The following is a 21,663-nucleotide window of genomic DNA, read 5'->3' as shown; positions in this document are numbered from 1 at the left end:
GACTATAGGCGCATAACTCTGTTTAATTAATTAAATTAATCTTTTAGTGGTAATGTGTGACCCATACAGCCAACCCTAGTAACACGCATATCATAAATAAGTTACGGTAGCGCAAGTTTTGGTTATATAGAAGTTAATTTGACGTTATTCTAACACAATGTTGAAATTAAATCAAATTAACTTCAATACAACCAAAACTTGCGCTATCGTATCTCTTTAATGACATGTGTGTTGCTTGGGAACGTGGTAAGTGCGCGGGAATTGGGAAAGCCACTGCTGAAGGGTGACCGGTTCAATTCCTGGGCAATCAAGGAACTTTTGGTGATGAAAACTTTGTTCTAGTTGAGACGTTATGCCAAGAGGGAGAGGATTTGTATTTTTTCGATCGAATCCCACTCCCGACATACTTACAAAATGTGGGTTCTTCCTTCGGAAGGGAAGTAAAGCGTGGGTCCCGAGATGAACTAGCCTAGGGTTAAAAATCTCCTTAATACAGATAAAAAAACATCTTTAGTGGAGCCTCGTGACCGTGCGGTTAGTGTCACCAAGCGTATAAACGTACCATGCCATGGAGTGAGGGTTCGATTCCCGCTCCGAGTGATGAAACTCGTATCCACTGGTGCTCGTAATGTGTGTCGTGTCCGTTGTCTAGTGTTAAGTTTCGTTGTGATTTCAGCCTTATGTTGCAATTCTATAGTTTCAGCCTTTCCTGCTCAGCCTTTTGTGCATTCTGTCTTTTGTAATTCAGCCTTATGTTTTCATACCGTAAGATGTGTATTTTACATCAAATGTGGGTCAAATCTAATATTGTTTTTGTAGTTTAAAGCTACACTGAGCCAGACCAGTTGGTGCTGATACCAACCTGGTGAAGAACTTCTTTCTGCCCCCGCAACAACAACCTCGGATTGAACAATTAGATAAAAACCATCCTAGCTGAAGGGTTCAATGTACCGGCCTATAAAATACCACAAGGGCAACCACGTTAACTTCTTAATGGCAGCTACACCTTGAACATGTGGAGCAAATGTCAATCAGCGTATTTACGCATGCCACAAAACTGTTTATGTGCGAAGCTTTTTCATCGGACGTTGTCCTTATTTCATTCCATGTGAGTGGTGCGTTCGAATTTGATAGCAACCCGTCGTCAGTATGCTACGTCATGTTCTAGAGCCATACCGAACATTGACGACAGGGCAAGGTGATAATTAATCATTTAGGTAGGAAGCTTTCCAAGTGGAAAATTGGTTTCACACCTCAGCCATTATTCACCGGTGTGTGGGGACTTGGGTGAGCACCATACGCACGCATCCATGTGGGAAGGTAAATGCCCTAGATAGACACTCAACGGATCGATCAAATCTTGCCCGGCAAGGATATGAAATAGAGTTGATGGGGTGATGACAAAGTCCGTATATCGGTTCAATTTATGAGGCTTGTGTCCACGGATGAAAATCCATTCGAAGAGCGTTGAACGAGTTTTACCTAACTTTGTATTTATGACCAAACTATATAGTAAACTGCAGTAAACCATTGAATTACTGTTTCTGTTTAGAATGTCGATATAAATTTTAATTCCTGGAATTGTAAAATATGTCAAACACTGCTCGAATATAGGGCCCATATAGCCGAGGCGGTAAACGCACGGGTATTCAGCATGACCATGCTGAGGGTGACGGGTTCGATTCCCGGTCGGTCCAGGATCTTTTCGTAAAGGAAATTTCCTTGACTTCCTTGGGCATAGAGTATCTTCGTGCCTGCCACACGATATATATATACACATATATATACACATGTATACACATGCAAAATGGTCATTGGCAGAGGAAGCTCTCAGCTAATAACTGTGGAAGTGCTCATAGAACACTAAGCTGAGAAGCAGGCTTTGTCCCAGTGAGGACGTTACGCCAAAAAGAGGAGAGAGAGAGGAGGACTGCTCGAATATTTGACGCTCTTAATAGTCTTGAGATAATACCAAAAAATATAGTACTTTGTCATTGGGATAGTTTCTTTAATCATTGTTTAAAAATTTTAAAGGAGATTTGATCAGACCTCAGCAAAGTCGGTTTTAGCGGATGAGTTGGCTGTAAACTGTATTTCAATATTTTTATCTTTATTATTCTCAACCGACTTTGTTTTAGACGCGTTTACCACTAGTCCAATCTTTGCTAACAAACTTCAAACGCAGTAAACTGTTAAAGAGGCAATATCTTAACAACTAAACACATCTCCCTGAGCTAAACCGATGTACAACAAAATGTTAACAATGTTCCACCCACGTTTCCCAGCATTGTTGTTCCACGCATCGGTCAAATTCCATCGGGTGTAGCTTTAATTAACAACAGTGTCCAGGTCCCAGAAACAATTTTCCATATGAACCAACCAGCATATTTCACTAACCTTCATATCATCCACATCGATGCAGTTGGTGTAGTTGGACCATTCCCTGCCGGAATCCGGGTGCGTAAACCACGATCCATTGGCGTGGCATCTGCGGAAGGAAACACACCAAAAGCGAATGTCAGATGCATTTTAAACTCGTAATGGGACCGAATAATTTCAACTCGATGCCAGGCCCCTGGCTCGTTAAAATGTAAATTACAATTTCCGGCAATTCACGGATATTGGTACTTACACGCGATAGGCCAATCGGTTCGTATCGAAACCGAGCACAAAATTAGGGCAAAAATTTTTGGCGATTGTGCCGGCCGGCTGTGGCTCCCAGCAGGTCCACCCATCGAAACGGCGGGGGCAGAACCGGGGTGTCTGTTGCGCTTGTCCAGTGCTGCTACTGGGATCGATGCTCTTCAGTACTGTTACTGCTGCTGCAAATAGATAAATAAGCAGAACGAAAAATGCAAATGAGATTTTCATCGGCAGCATGATGGGCGGAGGATGCGTGTTTTCGATGTCGCTGTTTTGGGTATAGACTACCAAATTGTCGGTTGATTGGAAACAGGATTGACCTTGTGTGTGATTACCACATCATTGGCACAAGTAACATTATGATATCCGATACATTGAACTGTTGTCAACAGGTACACATACGAAATGAAAAATATATATCAAGAACTATCAAATCAATTAGGTACTTACTTTCAGCCCTCCCTAAGCACTAGACATGTCCACATTTTAGAAAATGTCTTGAATCCCACCGGTCAAGTAAATATCATAATTTTCATGCCAAAATGAACTTCTGGTCAAATTTTCAGCTAGATTGATAAAGATTTCGATGTGCTTCAAGTCGATTTGGTAATTTCAGGCTTTTCTACACTTTAAAAATCATAACTATTGAACGGAAAAACATACAGCTAGGATTATAGCTCGAAATCGAAGCTTATTGTGTTCCACAAAAGTCATCCACACATACTTGTACAATTCTTGCAAGTTTTGTCAGTAATAAATTGAGTTTTGTTCTAAGTGGTACCGAAAAATCTGTTATCTTGGAGTCAAAATGGCATGGGAAGCATGGATTAATGAAATTTTCTGATATGAAATATTCTGGAGATAATCATGTAATATATCCCACGACGATCCCCGTTCGGGGTAACCCTGAAGCTTTTTGTAAAAATTTATTAAAAATGCTGAAAGCCATGTCACACGCCATCACCCACCGAGGGGGGCAAAAAATCACCACAAAGCGCCTATCGAATGGAAAAAATGAGCACGTTAGCATTGGTTTTCCATTGCTGATGACGATGACTGTTTTCAAATCGTTCTGATTCATCAATGAAATGTGACCAAAACAATCATCGTTTGGCAGAAAAAATCAAAGCTAATGTGCTCATTTTGTGTTAATTTTGATGTCACTTGAAGATTTTTTGTCCTCCACGATGATGATGGCGTGTGGCACGGCTTCCAGCATTTTTAATAATTTATTCCAAAAAGCTGCTGAATTATCTCGAACGGGGTTCGTCTTGAGAGATATGACATGACTATCTCCTGGGTATTTCAACTCCTGTAGGAGTTCATCATTCCATGCTTCACAGGCCATTTTGACTCCAAGATAACAGATTTTTCGCTACCGCTTAGAACAAAACTCAATTTATTACTGACAAAACTTGCAAGAATTGTACAAGTATGTGTGGATGACTTTTGTGGAACATAATAAGCTTCGATTTCGAGCTATAATCCTAGCTGTTTGATTTTCCGTTCAATAGTAGTGTAGAAAAGCCTGAAATTACCAAATCGACTTGAAGCACATCGAAATCTTTATCAATCTAGCTGAAAATTTGACCAGAAGTTCATTTTGGCATGAAAATTATGATATTTACTTGACCAGTGGGATTCGAGACATTTTCTTAAATGTGAACATGTCTACCAAGCACCCATGGTGGTGCAGAGGGCCAAATTGAAAGATCTCCATCCTGGGCGATTGCCCACCATTGGCTTTACCTGCGGCCAGGTCAAATTTCTGTCGACTTCCTGTATTTCCTTGTTGATGCTGCACCGCCATGAGCCTCTGGGTCTGCCTGTGCCGCGATGTCCTGCTGGGTTCCAATCTAAAGCCCCTGCGTAGAGTGTGGGCGACCCACCTCCACTTTCGCTCCCGAGATTGTGTCACTATCGGCTTTTGATGACATCGCCTATGAAGCTCCACGTTGGAGATCCAATTGTGAGGTCACCATGCACGAATCATATACCACAGGCATCTATTGATGAAAACCAGCAACCGTTGAGTGTTCTCCACTGATACACACCAAGTTTCACTGGCGTACAGCAGCACAGATTTCACGTTCGAGTTGAAAATTTGCATTTTGGTGCGTCGTCTAATCTGATTGTTTTTCCATACATTTAATGCCAGCCCTCGCCTTCTTGATCCGTGCACCTATGTCGATCTTGGTGCCATCATCAGCCGCCATGTGGCTACCAAGATATTGGAAGGTTTTCAACATTCTCCACTGCTTGCCAAGCTACCGTAACCCGATCAGAAAGGCATAACTAAATTATAACCGATTAAGTTATTTATTTCAAAGATTTTTTATAACAGAATGAGTTATAAAATTCGCCGGTTAGGTGTTAAAATAACAAAAATTATAACTGAAATTGCTCTAGTTATAACATAATTATAACAGGTCTTGATACAATTATAACAAGCTTATAACAAAATGAGATATAAAAAATCAATCAAATTATATCACATGTTGTTATAAAGCAGTTATAAATATATTGGGTAAACATTAAGTAGTGTAAAAATTAACTCATTTTTGGGTCATAAATTTTTAGAGTGAAATTTTATTTTTAGTAAAAAGTTACTGGCATCAAAAAACTTCTCCACATAGTATACATAAAACCCAGGGTTTCGAACCTACGACGGCTAGAACCTAGAACAGGAGCTCATCGTTTTTACCAGTGAGGCCATCACAGCACTCAAGTGTGTGTGATATATGCTGAAATGGTTCTTCATATTGGTAGCTCCTCTATAAATAGACTCGCTGATCCAACATACCGGAGAGGGAAAGTATGACGTCATCATACCCAGTTATGACGTCACCATGTACGTTACTACAGCCCATTTAGTCCCTCAGTTTCAATGTCGTGTGCGCTCGTTGTGCACTAGAGCCAGCGTTTACTACTTCGGAGGTGGAGCCCACATCGCTGTACCTACGCGACGTCACACGAAACTGTTTTTAATACAGTTGATAGCAATTATATCTTCGTGTTATTAACTAAGTTGAACAGATAGCTAATGACTTTCAAATAGTGAAAAGTGTGTAACTAAGCACTAGTTGCGCCAGCATTTATTTTAATGTTTAAAGCGTTTTTTGGCATGTTTTATTTCATAATTATGAATTAATGATATTCCTGCTGCAAAGGAATATTCCCTTGGAGAGGAATTTATGAAGGAATTTTTAAAAGGATAGAGAAAAGCATTTCCATAATGAATGAGTGGTGTAATTGTCGATAAAATTTGTAAAGAAACCGCGTTCAGAAAATCCAAAGGGATATCAAAACACTTCGTTTCGCTGTTGAACTGAATATTTTATTAACGTTAACAAAACAACTTCACTTTATTTTCTAGTACATAACTATTTCGATCGGCAGATATGCATACACAGATTATCTATGGGGAAAAAAGTTGTAGTTAATTGTAGTGATATTCACAACAGAGACTAAGTCACCACATACTAAAAAATTTCGAAGAAATTGGAATTGGATTGAAAAGTTTAACTTTAAAACTAGAACTTAATTAATTACTGAGATCCTTCAGAATTTCTGATGGATTTTCCCTTATGGAGAATTCTTTAAGGAATTTTTGAAGCATGAGCTTTAAAGAATTCAAAAAGGAGGTCAAGGAAAAAGTCATGGAGGAATTGTTGAAGAATTCCTTAAAGGATTACCCGAAAGAATACGTGGAGGAATTTCTTATGGATTTTTTGCAGAAATTCCTGGAGGAAAGCTTTGAAATTTTTTGGAAAAATCTCTAGAGGAATTCCTTGGAGGAATTTGTAGGAATCAGCGGAAGCCTTTCTTAAGAAATCCTTGAAGAAGCTGAAAAATTCTCCAACCACAATTTCTAGAGGAATTCTAAGGGAAATCTATTTAAGAACTTTTGGAGAAATATTTGAATATTTGACTGGACAATCATCAGTAAGAATTCACGTAGGAATCGTTGAGAAAACTCTCGGAGAGATCTCTGGAAGAACTTCAAGTGAGCTCCCTAGAAGACCTACAAGAGAAATACTTTTAATATCTCTAGAAATATTCCCTGAAAGTTCTCCGTAGCCATCCATAATAAACATTCAACCTGTAAGGCATGTACAAAATCCTGTAAACAAATGTAAACGCCGCAGTTCAATTGCATATAACATTTTCCACTTGAGAGCCAAGGACTTCTCGACAACTTCGCTGATGAGTGATGATCCGAACTTCCTAGGACAGCAGAATAATGAGATTTGACATATCAAATAGCTCGTAGTAGTGAAATTACGCATAAAATTTTGCACCATTCGAGAATTTCAAGAATCATGAACAACTTTGCTGAACATACAAACTGTGCAGGTGATCTGGATCATGATAAGAAATATTTAAAATTACCCAATATCATCACGTAATGGTGGAGTTGCTTACCTCATTTTCCACCTTCCAAAGTCATAAGCTTTTTGTACAAATTTGATGAAGACATGAGCTTTTTTGGTAGTTCATATAATAAAAGATATCAACAATTCTGTATTTTCTAAACACAATGGCGTCATGCAGCGGTTAATTTTCGCATTAAACATTACCAAAAAATATTGATTAGTTACACATTGCATTTTAAAAATTATACCTGAGTTTGTTATAATGTTGATGTAATGATGATCAAATCACATGTTCATTTATTGTAACTGACTTTGTTAGAACCTTGAAATAATACAAACTAGTTTTCGTACCGATTCCAACAAATATATCTAAATATAACAAACCTTGATATAGATATCAACCGTTGATATAATTATGTTATGTTTTTGTTATGCCTTTCTGATCGGGAAAGCTGCATGGAAGGGTTGACCGTGTTTACATTCATCGATTTGGCCTTGTTTACGTCGATGGTGAGACCAGCTACCGAGGAGCAATCAGCAAGATCATCGAGCTTACTCTGCATATCAGAGCACCGTTGAGCTAAGAGAGCTACGTTATCAGCCAGTTCGAAGCCATCTGGGTGCTCCATGGTGATGGGCTGCCACAGAAACCCACAATTTGGTTCACGATCAATCGTACCTACCAGGATCTCGTCGATTACGAAGAGCAACTACCCGGATGGGATCGGACATAACACCGTTGTATTGATATGTGGTGAGTCGACTGTAATACAACAAGTCCTAAGAAAGAACGAGAGGAACACCAGAGGGAATCACGCAAATTATTCAAGAGGAATCCCGAGAGAAGTTCTAAGAGACATCCCATGGCAGCATTCAATAAATATTCTGATAGAAACTCCCAAACGCTGGAAAAAATCCTTGTTAATTTCCTAGTCTAGTCTAGTCTAGTCTACACATACACAGCCATTCATTGAAAGAATCCTGGAAAATGATTAAATCGACTACTTCTATCATTTTTCTTGTCATTATCAATGCTTGCAGCACATCGGAGATGTAGTACAAGAATTGAAGCGGCCAGGCCTACTGTGCAGCGTCTTGATGTGGACATTGATGCCACAATAAAGCTATAGAACGGGGACATCTCGTACCAATCGCTCAGCATAGTATGTAGTATGAGTGTTAATTAAATTCGTTGGGAGTGACTTTGCTAAGAAGGTTAATGTCACTCCGTCGGTGCTCTTCTTCCTGGGATGGGACATAGGAATTTGAGCCTCATGTCCAAGCTCGAAAGCCTAGGCTTAAGCGCCATTACTCGCTCTCTGAAACGAGAAAAAGTATGATGACCCACTCCCCAATTATGATACAGAATGATATATGCCCATTATAAGAAACAGAAAAGTAATACAGAAAAGTTGAAAAAAGGTTAAAACACTACAATGAACTAACAAAAAAAAACAACAACAACAACAGCCGTGGGCATCACAACGGTTGAGCAACACACTGCATGAACCAACCCCACTGCGAGGCGTGTCCACCACGTATTGTCACATATTTTGATCCATTATCACAATTATGTTTACATTATGTTACTCAAAACAAATCAAAACAATCAAATCAGACAGATCTCACCGGTTGTAATGATGAATGTCCAAAAGGTGTTGCAACGGCCACACGCCAATTCTGACTTCCAGTATTCCATCGGCAACACCATGACAAGCCGGAATTCCGAATCCACTTGTACCTTTGACCTTCCACTGTTTATTTCGCGTTGCAGCAGCTTCTCCACAAAAGGGTAATAACTTGCTCCTCAGCACAACAATTGAGTGTATTTTCATTTGAATCGATATTCATTAACCAATGAATGCTACTGCCGGCCGAAAATATCAACACAAAAGCGAAAAATAATTCGCGCACTGAATGCACCAGTAAGGTTCTTGCATCCTCAGCTGAACAAAATTAGATAGGTATTCAAATCCAGGATATTCAGAGTCTTAACCGATATTAAATTTCGCTGTGTAAGAGTACAATATTCACGAGAACGAAAAAAACCGTGACAGATAAATTTTGATTCACGTCCGCGCGCACTGCCTACTCGTATCAGTTTTTCGGAAAAAATCCTTGTTAATTTCCTGGAGAAAAACACAGAAGGAACTCCGAAAAAATCTCCCGTGAAAAATAGATCGGGTTTAAGGAATTCTGGAAATTTCTCAAGAAGAAATCCCGGTCAGTATTATCAACCAAACAAACATTTTTGCTGTACAAGAGTGGAATAAACCACACATAAGCAAACTTTAGCTCAAGAAACTGTTATTCAGCTAGTTCTGTTACTTGGGAATTCTTGGAAAAATGCCGATAGGATTCCTGGTGAATTTCGGCTTAGATGTCAATCCACAACACACCCTCGTTTAGCCGAAAGAGAGATGGCTCTTGAAAAAGTGAATGTTCATGGTGAGGGCTCGGGTTCAGTTTGGCTTTCTATTCCGCTGAATTATTACCTGTTCTGTGGCTTAGTTGGTTAAAGCACCGGTCTAGCGCATACGGGGTCGTATCCCACCAGAACGCGATTTTTTTTGAAACATTCATCTCTCAATTTGTCAATTAGCAACATTCTGTGTCTTCTAACTACAAGTTAGGATGCTCTGAAGTGTATCCGGGCTGATTTTTTTCCGGAACGTAGGATACTTAACACGCACTGTAAAGTACTTCACTTCAAGTGTCGGTCCAAAGTCTTATAGTATCGATATGTTTTTATAACACAAAATTTACCTATATTTTGTAAAGTCCGCCAATGGCCACAGTAATTTGTTTGACAATATGTTTCAATATTGATTGTTAGACTAGTATATTTGCATATATATTTTTGTTTTTCCTTAATGTCAATATACATTTGAAATTATGGTAAAATTAGTAGATTATAATAATAAATTTTGATTCACGTGCCTTAATTACATGTACTGTTAAATTTATATTGAACTTCGGACCATTCCTGTACCAAAATCCTATTCCCTTTCTATTTTCGAGGGCGTCGGTGAGTCGCTGGCATCTCGATAAATAGTTATCCCTTCCCATTCACATAACGTATTTCTTATCGTTCCAGAGAGCGATCAATGGCGCTTAAGCCTAGGCTTTTTAGTCAGGACACAGCGAAAATGCCTGTGCCCCATCCCGGAATCAAAAAGGCCCATGGAGTGACAAAATTTCTTAGCTATGTCACTCCCAACGTTGGTGTTCAAATATACAAAAACACCTTCACTCATTCCAACACATCTACATGATTTACTCAAGTACACTTACACAATCTGAATCTTGTCGCATCAATCGCTTATAGTGATTCCCAAATCACCCCATTCCAAATATCCAACTCCTTGGCGCCTATGGGATTGTCGGTGAGTCGCTGACCTCTTGTAAAGTAGGTGTCATATCATCACATCCTTTCCTATCCTCGTAACGGAGAAGATGGGCGTGGCCGGCAATGGAAATTCTCATGTCTTTTTTACTTCAACCTCTGATTAGATAGCTGTTCCTTCCCAAATAGCATTCCATAAGCAATTAGAATAGGAGTATTAAAGTTTTAACATGACAACTTTCAGTATGCAATCTACGAATTACTCCGTTACCACACAACGCAACGCAACGCAACGCATACTTACCGGTCAGGCTAAGGCCGGGGTGGCCTCTGCTGTACATAGTAGCCGCCTCCATTCCACTCGGTCCATGGCTGCTTGTCTCCAGTTCCGCACTCTGCGTAGGGTCCGCAGATCGTCCTCCACTTGGTCGACCCACCTAGCTCGCTGCGCTCCACGTCTTCTTGTACCGGTCGGATGACTCTCGAGAACCATTTTAGTCGGGTTGCTATCCGATATCCTGATGACGTGACCCGCCCACCGTAGCCTCCCGATTTTCGCGGTATGGACGATGGTTGGTTCTCTCAGCAGCTGATGCAGCTCGTGGTTCATTCGCCTTCTCCAAGTCCCGTCTTCCATCTGCACTCCGCCGTAGATGGTACGCAACACCTTGCGTTCGAAAACTCCAAGGACGACCGGTCTAATCAGCGTTTTGTAGATGGTTAACTTCGTGTTACGGCGAACTTTATTCGATCGTAGAGTTCTGCGGAGTCCAAAGTAAGAACGAATTCCTGCCACAATGCGCCTCTGAATTTCTCTGCTGGTGTCGTTGTCGGCGGTCACCAGTGAGCCCAAGTACACGAATTCTTCAACCGCCTCGATTTCATCACCGTCAATATGAATTCGGGGTGGCGGGCGCGGTGATCCCTCCCTGGAGCCCTTTGCCAGAATGTACTTTGTCTTCGACACATTAATGACTAATCCGATTCGCCTGGCTTCACTCTTTAGTCGGATGTACGTTTCCGCCATCGTCTCAAATTTGCGAGCAATAATATCAATATCATCGGCGAAACCAAGCTGCTGAACGGACTTCGTGAAAATCGTCCCACTCGTGTTTATCCCCGCTCTTCTTATTACACCCTCCAAAGCAATGTTGAACAGCAAGCACGAAAGACCATCACCTTGCCGTAGCCCTCTGCGAGATTCGAAGGGACTCGAGAGTGTCCCTGATACTCGAACTACGCACATCACTCGATCCATCGTCGCCTTGATCAACCGTATCAGTTTATCTGGGAATCCGTATTCGTGCATAATCTGCCATAGCTGTTCTCGATCGATTGTATCATACGCCGATTTGAAATCGATGAACAAGTGATGTGTGGGCACGTTGTATTCGCGGCATTTCTGCAACACCTGGCGGATGGCGAACATCTGGTGCGTTGTAGCGCGTTCACCCATAAATCCAGCCTGATATTGCCCCACGAACTCTCTTGCAATCGGTGATAGACGGCGGCATAAAATTTGAGAGAGTATCTTGTAGGCAGCGCTCAGTAGTGTGATCGCGCGGTAGCTCCCGCAATCCAACTTGTCGCCCTTTTTGTAGATGGGACACACGATACCTTCCATCCATTCCTCCGGTAATACTTCCTCCTCCCAAATCTTGGTAATGACCCAGTGTAGTGCTCTCACCAGTGCTTCTCCACCGTATTTTAGAAGCTCGCTTGGTAGTTGATCTGCTCCAGTGGCTTTGTTGTTTTTCAACCGCCCAACCTCCTCCTCATTCTCTTGAAGGTCAGGGGCCGGAAGTCTTTCGTCCTGTGCACATACTCCTAGATCTGTTACCACGCAACCTTCGGTACTTGCAACGTCGCCATTGAGATGCTCATCGTAATGCTGCCGCCACCTGTCGACCACCTCACGCTCGCTCGTGAGAATATTCCCGTGATTATCTCGGCACATGTCGGCTTGTGGCACAAAGCCTCTGCGCGATCAGTTCAGCTTCTCGTAGAACTTTCGTGTGTCCTTAGCGCGGTACAGCTCTTCCATCGCTTCGCGATCTCGTTCTTCCTGCTGGCGCTTCTTCATCCGGAAGACTGAGTTCTGCCTGTTCCGCGCCTGTTTGTAACGTGCCTCATTCGCTCTCGTACGGTGTTGCAGCATTCTCGCCCATGCTGCAACGCAACGCAAATATGTTTATTATTCATCAACATCCCCCCACCCCCTTCCTCCCTTGACGACTCAACGAGCAAACTGACAAAAGAAGAAAATGAGATTTCTTCTGGCCTAATTTGAAAAGAAAAGAAAACGTAATGAAACTAAGTTAAAGAATTTAGTTGGCTTCATTCTTTGTGGTGGTGGATGGTCACTACTACTGTGTTTGTTATTATTGTTGCTGTTGGATCTTATTTGATGCGTCGGACATCTGTTGTTGTTGTTGGCCGATGCGATTTTAAGTTTGTTCCAATGTTGAGGACAGGTCCTTAACGCATGTATATGAGAATATAAAACTGTCTCTAAAAAATTCAGGCAAGGACTCGGAACAACACAACTGAAGGTTTATTCTTAGAGAAATAGAGATCCAGGATATTCCAAGATTGCCAATAAGCATAGTAAAACAGGATGAATCATTATTAAAAAAAAAACTCTACTTACTCATTCAAAAAATTATGGCATGTGACCCAATTTTGTCAGCCCCTTTTCGGAGCACATTTTTTGCCCTCCTTGAAAACCTAAACATTTATTAAACTTTTTATACCTCTATGACAGCTAAAGCGCAGAACATAGAATCTAGGTTCTGCCCTTTAGCTGTAGTTTGATGATAAACATGCATTGATTGATAAAAGTCTAACCGTAAAATAACGAGAGCAAAAAGCTTGCCGCAAAATTGGGCTGACAAAAGCGGGACCTTACTGTATTCAGAAAAAAAAAATCTACGGAGGAATTCCATTATATTCCAAATGTTGAAAAAAAGTTTCCAAATGAAGAAAATTTTGGATTAGTACTTAAAAGAGTTCATGATTTCCAGGAGAATCCAGCTACGAAAGTTTTATAAATACATACAAAACGAGTTCTAGAAGAAATAATGCTAAAATCCGTAATATTCCCGAAGTTGGTAACCGCTACCAGCACCACGCTGATTTGTGAAAAACAGGCGAGCTTTTTTAACGCATTGTACAAATTACAACAGCGCAGGATTAAATATTGTTTTTAAAATTTAACGTTATTATGTTCAATTTCATTCTGTTGTGTTTAGTTATAAAAGAGTTAGTAGGTACAAATTTGCTAAGGTTGCTCGCACCCCCCTCTCCCTGGCCGGAAGCTGGAAGCTGGCTACGCCCTTGGCGAGGGATAAACAATGTATAGGGATAAGAATGAGAGCCGCTCTGCCATGTGCAGCATAGTTGTCCCATGTGGATAAGGATTCCCACAGAACATGGAACAACTAGGGTAGGTAATCAAAATTTGAACCAAATTGCGGCTTTCTAAGGCAGTGCAAATTTTAAGTGATTTTTTCTCCCACATGGAAATAATTTACAACGGCAAAATCGTATGTACATAAAAGCCAAGGATATAAGCTTTCTGTTAAATGGTAAAAAGTTTGTATTTGCACCGAATTTCATTGAAATATTAGATACTTCATCAACAATGATTTTAATCTTAATTTGAACCATCGTAATCATAGTTTGAGCCAATTTTAATCTTAATTTGAACTACTGGCGGCAGCAGCTCGAGCAACTCACAAAACAGCCAATTCCATGCTGAACAACTAAAAATCACATGAATCTGCTAATTCTCATACCTATTTTTCAGTAGGCAGTGGAATCTCAGCACAGAATGTTCGAAATTCTTTAGGAATTTGGAAACTAAATTTTGAATTTTTCATCCCTCAAGAGTAAACAAAGCAACCACTAGCGCAATCTACAGGCCAACTCTAGAAGCTCACCCCCGTTTACTAGTTCAAATTTAGATTACAAATGGTTCAACTTAAGATAACATTCTCCAAGTAAGAATCACTTAAATTTGATTATTTTATGACAAATAATGCGGAATATTATTCGGTTGGTCGATTCTACGATAAATAAGCTTTCATTTGACGTGTTCATATATTGCGTGTGATACAATGCATTAGCTGTACGAGTGCACCGAAAATGTGGTTTCTCTGGGGGGAAATGGGTGAAATCACAGTGATTTTTCAATTGCCTGTTTTCCATGACAAAAACGCTTTTTTTAATGTTTTTAAAGTCCATGTTACAAGGTTATATTACGGAAAGCTGTTTAACATCTTTTTCGGGAGAATATTTGCTTAAAAAGCACGTCGTTTTATGGATTTCGAAATGGTTCAAATTAAGATTACAATTTGACTAGTTCAAAGTTTGATTTCTTACTCTATGATGCACACAGCACCGCTCGACCGACGGACGTAAAGTTATTGAAAGGTGGGAGCAGTACCTAGATGAACACCCGAACGGCGCGGAGAACGTAAGTACAGGGGACCAAGACAACAGAGGAAAAGACGACACCAGTACAGCAGAGAACGGAATTGATCAAACCTCAACGCTCGAGGAGTTTAAATAACTTCTGAAGAACGACCAATAAGTATACGTAATGTTTTGTTGCGCAAATAGTATATTTCTTCCATTTTATTCATGCAACATAAACCGCACCGCAATTGCGAGGTCTAATCTAAAGCAACAAACGAACTGCAACAAAATTACGTTTTCGCACTGTCAACTCATTCCACAATTTTCACTAAACTTGCGACACGACATGCCATCAGTAGCAATTTAGCTCCATTTCAGATGAGGAGTCGGTTGAATGAGTGGAAAATTGAATTTTCATTCAAGTTTCGCCACTTTGATCTCGCGACGCTGGGTGAATTTCTAATTTAAGTGCACGACAGATAAAAACGAGCAATGGAAACATGTTTGGTTCCATAAGCACATCTACCTTATCCCACCATTTGACAAGAAGATCAACCACTCACTCTCGACAGGTGGACAGTGTGCTATAACACTCGTGTGGAATGGAAAGAAAATAACCTGGCAATGAACTGCCATATAATAGTAGGTACCTACGTGCTACTTCTCGGAGATAGTCATGGACTCACCAATTCACAATTGAATCAAAAATGCATCCCTCCACCACCCGACTGCCATCTCTATCCAGTAAAAAGTGTCAAACTCAAACAGAACAATTCCATTCCACCCCTGCCGGTCCCCGTGGAGCAAGAAAACTTGTACCCGTTTCGACTTGTACTCTGATTAAATCAGCAAACAGTAGCTCTTCCTGGCTACGGATGTTTTCTCTGAAGGATCGTTTCGGTTCGAGCTAAAGCTATCTGACTTCGAGTGTAGTTTTGAAACTTTCTTTCTAACTGGATGGCACAAAGCAGGGATGTACATTAATTACGTGAAGTTTTGTCATAGGAAGACGCCTGGATCCACGCTCCTGGCAGGGAATGTTTGTAGATATCCTTCGAATTGGCTCCTGATTGAACACAGTACGTTGTTTGCGAGGGCACCTAATGAATGCATCGAGAGATGCACGGAGGCATGCAGCTGCACCAGACCAGTCTCCGACTAAATCCCATATCTTACAATCGGAAGAGACGTGTGTTTGTATAAATGTTCAGTTGGATCTTGGGAGTTGATAGCCTAGCCAGTAGCCATAGCCAACCATCCAATGACCTCTCGGCTCAACGCCATCGCAGTCTCTCACACTTCTGTTGTTGATCTGCGACCACCAAACGACCCAAGAGAGAAACCACAAAACCGCAACGAGGAGCACGAGGATGCTGCAAGAGTGATGTGAGTTAACAACTGCTAAAATTAGTTTTCCCCCCACACACAAACGGTGGGTAACGTGTATGTAATCCGTAGAGATTTTCTTGGATTTTAATTTGTTGAACGACGTAGAGATGTGGTATATAGGTATTTCTGCTCCCCACATCGCCTTCAGCATTGAAAACTTACTTTTGAACAATCGTTTTTATCGATTAGCACAGATTTGGTTTCGTAGTTCCTAGATGCTAGAAGAAACGAGTGGTTACGGTATAAATCACACGATATTATTGCAGACTACATCCCAAATTGGACTATCACACTTTTTTTGATACGCCTAAAAAGTGTGATAAAAGTGCACATTTGCCACGGATCGTCTCGACGTCTTCGGTGCACTTATTCCTCCATTTACAAGGAATAAGTGCACCGAAGACCTCAACTCGATTCGACTTGTCCCTGCGCTGCAATCACACTTTGAAGGTGTGTGCACACTATTGTGTCAGTCCAATTTGGGGTGCAGTCAGCAATATTATAAGTCATTATAGAGCATTTCTAGTTAAATGCACGAATCGCGTAGACGCATCCTTTTTTCAATTCTAATGAAATTTTGCTGATAGGCTTCTATCTGAAATTATTTGGAAAATGTCTCACCTAACTTTTGAAAAAAAAAACTTCTCTCTTCATCATAAAAATATATCTTGAAAACAGTTTTTTTTTTTTTTGATAGAAATGATGTCTTTGAAGATAATTAATTGAGGATATTTAAGGAATTTTTAGAAAAAAATATACTGATAGGGTAATTTTCCAATTGTTACACGGTTAAAAATGCGCCAATTGTTGCACACCTCATAAGAATAACATGGAATGTGCAACAATAGGCGAGTTTTTAGCCGTGCAACAATTGGAAAATTACCCTAGTAATATTCAACCGTTTCGATGATAGATGTCATATGATCATTATTTTTCTGCTGGAAGCTAACTTTTAGCCTCAAAATTTGCCAAGTAGCCCTGAATGATCAAATGCTTCTAACTATTATTTCTACGGACAAGTTCCAATGAAAAAATGTACCGCTTTCGGGAGAAATTGATCAGTTTTTGCAGTTTTTAGCATTCAATTTTTGAACAGTTTACGATATTATCACACTCAGTGATTTAAAACAAGTACGACCATAGATTTCATCAGTCAACGAGGGTGAAACTTTTACTGCAAATCATTTTTATGTAATAAATAGTATTTGAAATGAAGATTGCGAAAGGCATTGCAAAACACTTACAAAGTTACAAAAGTTTTGATCATTCTTTCTTGAGTAACCCCACGAAAACACACGGAAGAATGCAATTGTTTCGGAAAATGTATGATCACTTCTGTAAAAATAAATTTTCTGCATAAATGTTGATGTTCATACACATATTAATGACAAAACCGGGCTTATAAAGCTAAAAACGTTAATTGGAATGTTCATTACAAGTGCGATACTACTACGACAATGTAAGTTTGAAGGCCTATTTTACAATTTTGGGAAAAAGTTAAACTTAGCACAGAAATATGTAACTTTTTTAAAATACAATTCGTTAACTCATTCTTCAATAATCCTTGAGTTAAATGACGGCCATTTTTTCCGTCTTATTGCTGTGTGCATTCAAAATGCAAATATCAAATGCGGGAGCACCAAATGCGGTAAGATTTTCTAACAAGTAACCCGATGTCAGTGGGAACTTTCGAATCCTAGGTTGGCGGTGATATTGGCTATGGTTGCTACGTTGCCTTTGGTAACATGTGTTACCGCGTTTGAAGCGCATTTGGGCACCGTTTGCATCTTGAACGCACACAGCAATATTTTAAGTTCAAAGTATCACTTTTGGCAAATAAAAACAAGTATCATGTCGCTCAATTTCACCTATTATTTTTTTTCCCACATTCAACCATACTTAACCCATTAACGCCCGAATTGTGCCACAATCACAGTAAATGTCTGATTTATTCTGGAGTACCTCAACCCCATAAAAGAAAGTTATTGCAGTCATTTAAATGGAAATCTACGGTGAAATTTTCGTTTTAATACACAGTGGGGCATATTCACGTGAAACGTTGTATTTTTTTTTTTTGCGCAGCTACCTTATTTCTATGTGCTATGTAAATCTATTTTAAATGACTGATCATAGTTGATATTCTCCTAATAAAAAAGTTACAGTTTGAAATGTTCCAGAAATAGATAACATTAGTAATAACTAAAACAATCTGCTAGTACCTTATCAATGGTTAGTTTTCAACAGTTTTTAGGCATTTCAATATCTATGCATCATTCTAATAATTTCTACATATATATAATGGGTTGATATTCGGCATTTTAGTAGTATATCCTGCCCACCGTATCCTTCTGGCTTTGTGAGCACGTGGCTCACCCTCTGCCGCCACACACCGTTATCTAGTATTGAGCGAAAGATTACCTTAGCACTCGTCATTTGAAAACTCCAAAAATTTGCAAGTGTTCTTTGAGCATGGTTTATGTTTCATTTTTATAAAGAACCATTTTATTACCGTTCTGCTCATCTCATTGTTTCGAGTTATAACGGTTTAAATGAGCCACCATTTGACCATAATCGAGGGGTCTGCAAAAATTGTTGTGGCTCTAACTAACGGGGGGTCCATCAATTTGAGTAACCAAATGCATTTTTCTTACCTTTTTAGCGAGAAAATCGGCACCTTAAACATTTTTGAAGACAAGGTGTAAATAGTGGGCCGGTCTCAGCGGGAGTTACCCAGATAACAAATTGATAGCACATAGCACGTTATCGAAAGTTACGTTACCATTAGTTCAAGTTGATAACTAATTATACTATTGTTCAATATTATATTTAGTGAAATAAGACGGCTGTTTAATACCTAGCTGGTTTTGTTGTCAGTCAGTAGCCATGCAGTTCTATTTCATCGTAAAAACTACCTTATCAATATTTTTTCAGAATTTTTAGAGCCCACTTGCGCCACCTAGTGGACAAACCTACAACCAACTAGTTCACTATTAGATTGCTCTTGATGTCCTGATCAACTTTGCCGACGACGAAATTCTTCTATGCAGCCTTATTTTCAAGATACAGAAGTTCAGAATTTCTCGGATTCTCGTGGCACAGAGGTTTAAATTTTTTTGGATTCACTAGCGCCACCTAACGGTTAAACCCAGAACCAACTAGCTTACTATCGGATAGCTATTGATGTCCTGATCAATCTTGCCGAAGACAAAATTCTTCTATGTAGTCAGATTCTCGAGATATACAGGTTTAAATTTTTAGGACTCACTAGCGCCACCTAACGGATAAACCTAGAACGAACTAGTTCACTGTCGGATAGCTATTGATGTCCTGATCAACCTTGCCGAAAACGAAATTCTTCTATGTAGTCGGATTCTCAAGATACAGAGATTTAAATTTTTTAGGACTCACTAGCGCCACCTAACGGATAAACCCAGAACCAACTAGTTCACTATCCGTTAGCCTAGTCGTTAGCCCTTGATGTGCTGATCAACTTAGCCGAAGACAAAATATTTCTATGTACTCTGGTTGTTAAGAAACAGAAGTAAAGAATTAATTTGACTCGCTAGTGCAACCTAGTGGATTAACCTAGAACCAACTAGTATAGTATCGGTTAGCTCTTGATGTCCTGATCGACCTTGTCGAAGACGAAATTTGGAAATTCTTCTATGTAGTCTGGTTCTCAAGATACAAAAATTCAGATTTTTTTTAGCCCACTTGCACCACCTAGCGGACAAACCTACAATCACCTAGTTCTTTATCGAATAGCTGTTGATGTCCTGATCAACTTTGCCGAAGACGAAATTTTGCTATGTAGTCGGATTCTCAAGATACAGAGGTTTAATTTTTTTAGAACTCACCTAACTCACCTAACGGAAGCTATTGATGTCCTGATCAATCTTGCCGAAGACGAAATTTTTCTATATAGTCGGATTCTCGAGATACAGAGGTTTAAATGTTTTAGGACTCACTAGTGCCACCTAATGGATAAATTTAGAACCAACTTGTTCACTATCGGATAGCTATTGATGTCCTGATCAACCTTACCGAAGACAAAATTCTTCTATGTAGTCGGATTCTCGAGATACAGAGGTTTACATTTTTCAGGACTCACTAGCGCCACCTAGCGGACACACCTACAATCAACTAGTTCACTATCGGATAGCTGTTGATGTCCTGATCAACCTTGCCGAAGACAAAATTCTTCTATGTAGTCGGATTCTCGAGATACAGAGGTTTACATTTTTCAGGACTCACTAGCGCCACCTAGCGGATAAACCTAGTACCAACTAGTTCACTATCGGATAGCTCTTGATGTCCTGATCAACTTTGCTGAATATATATTTTTTTCTATGTAGTCTGATTCTCAAGATACGAAGGCGATAGTATTGGCAATGGCTGTTGACGAAACACCTGTCAACGCACAATATTTCGTGATCACTAGTGCCACCTACTAGAGCGAATACGTACTAAATTACGTACTATCGAAGAGTCCTTGATCTTCTCAACAACTTTGCTGAAGACACCAGTCTTCCAAAATGCTTCATTTCTCCGCAGTTATCGCAAAAGTTACTGATCTATAAATAGATCACTGGATGTTCGAGGCATCTGATCTATAAATAGATCACTGGGCGGAAATGGGTTAAGTAAAAGCGAATTCAAAAAAAAATAGACTAAATTGGCTTTGTTAAACGCTATTCGAGATGACATAAAAAATCACTTATCTGAGAAATAATTGATCTTTTTTATACAGTAAAAAATCTCGAATAACATTTTATAAGGACCCAAACATTTTTTGGATTTTTTTCCTATATTTTTGGATTCGCGGTAAGTGTGGTTAGTTAAAGGAAAAAAAAAAGTAAAGTTCGTTGTATTGTACCTACGTGCAGTAGTAATCTATTACGGTGTAATTGTCTTTTTGAAAAGAAAAAAAAGAAAATAAACAGTTTAAGAAAAAAATAGTTAGGTAAAAGCATTTAATTATCCTAAAAAATCGAAAGGTAAGGTTCTTGGAAAACTTAAATTATATGACATCTAACACAGATGCACGATGAATGTTACTCTCAGTGCATTTTTTTTTTTGTAAAAGTTCTTCAAATATCCTCAAAAATCATCGAAACATCATTTCATTCCAACAAATCGATTTGGAGTAATATTTTTTTGCAGAAGAAAATTACATTTTTTCACAAGCCCTTTGCAAAAGTTAGGCGAATAATAATACAAAGCAAATAACATACATAACATTTTCAGGGAACGCTCGACGAGATGTTTATACAGGGTATTAGGATCCTGAGTGAAAACTTTTTAAAGGGTGTTAGAGGACCATAAATTGAGAAAAAAAATTGTTCTACGCATATGGTCAAATCTCAACCGTTACGTAGTTATTGAACTTCCCATGTTTTTTACTCTTATTGCCTTAACTGGCTATAACTTGAAAATGGTCAAACTTATCGAAGTTTTTTCACCCTTATTAGAAAGATTATTGAATTTTCT

The 21,663-nt window shown here is 39.5% G+C and overlaps 1 protein-coding gene across 1 annotated transcript in view; it reads right to left on the bottom strand.

Moving 5' to 3' along the window:
- Positions 1 to 21,663, bottom strand: part of LOC109421803 (calcitonin gene-related peptide type 1 receptor) — a 213,798-nt gene that overhangs the window by 115,652 nt on the left and 76,483 nt on the right. Inside the window, exons 3-4 of the mRNA XM_062860396.1 lie at positions 2,633 to 2,822; positions 2,398 to 2,488 (exon numbers count right to left, since the gene is read on the bottom strand). Coding sequence (XP_062716380.1) covers positions 2,398 to 2,488; positions 2,633 to 2,822 — 281 coding nt within the window. The remainder of the gene's footprint in view (positions 1 to 2,397; positions 2,489 to 2,632; positions 2,823 to 21,663) is intronic.

This window comes from Aedes albopictus, chromosome 3 (assembly GCF_035046485.1).
Source record: "Aedes albopictus strain Foshan chromosome 3, AalbF5, whole genome shotgun sequence".
Lineage (NCBI taxonomy): Eukaryota > Metazoa > Arthropoda > Insecta > Diptera > Culicidae > Aedes > Aedes albopictus.
Note: the sequence above shows the minus strand (reverse complement) of the source record. Positions and strands in the feature narration are given on the sequence as shown.